Genomic DNA, 306 nt, shown 5'->3' on the forward strand with positions numbered 1-306 from the left:
GGGCTCTCCTAGTACCCCCCAGGTTTGGGGACAAGGTGACGTGGAGACAGCAGAGGTGGCACAACCCCCTGTCCCCGCAGCACAGCCCCCAGCCCACCTGCCAGGTGCTCCTCCGAGGGCACCACCTTGCACTTCTTGAAGAACTCATCTGTCAGGACGTCCACCACCAGCAGCCGGGTCTCATCACCGCCCGCCTTGATGGCCGCCACCACCTCGGCGTGCTGCTTGCCCTCCACACACACCCCGTTCACCTGTGGGCACGGCGCCACGTCATCATCGCGGGGCCAGGGGACAGCTGTCCCCCAG

At 66.7% G+C, this 306-nt stretch overlaps 1 protein-coding gene across 1 annotated transcript in view; it reads right to left on the reverse strand.

Annotated features, from left to right (window-relative positions):
* The window catches only part of LOC104469838 (Na(+)/H(+) exchange regulatory cofactor NHE-RF1-like), a gene marked incomplete at both ends in the record, with an annotated part of 1,677 nt that extends 1,426 nt beyond the window's left edge, over positions 1 to 251 (reverse strand). The window contains one exon of the mRNA XM_010084551.1: positions 98 to 251. Coding sequence (XP_010082853.1) covers positions 98 to 251 — 154 coding nt within the window. The remainder of the gene's footprint in view (positions 1 to 97) is intronic.
* Between the last annotated feature and the right edge of the window lie 55 nt (positions 252 to 306).

Source organism: Pterocles gutturalis, unplaced genomic scaffold (genome assembly GCF_000699245.1).
Source record: "Pterocles gutturalis isolate BGI_N339 unplaced genomic scaffold, ASM69924v1 scaffold2105, whole genome shotgun sequence".
NCBI classification, from domain to species: Eukaryota; Metazoa; Chordata; class Aves; order Pterocliformes; family Pteroclidae; genus Pterocles; species Pterocles gutturalis.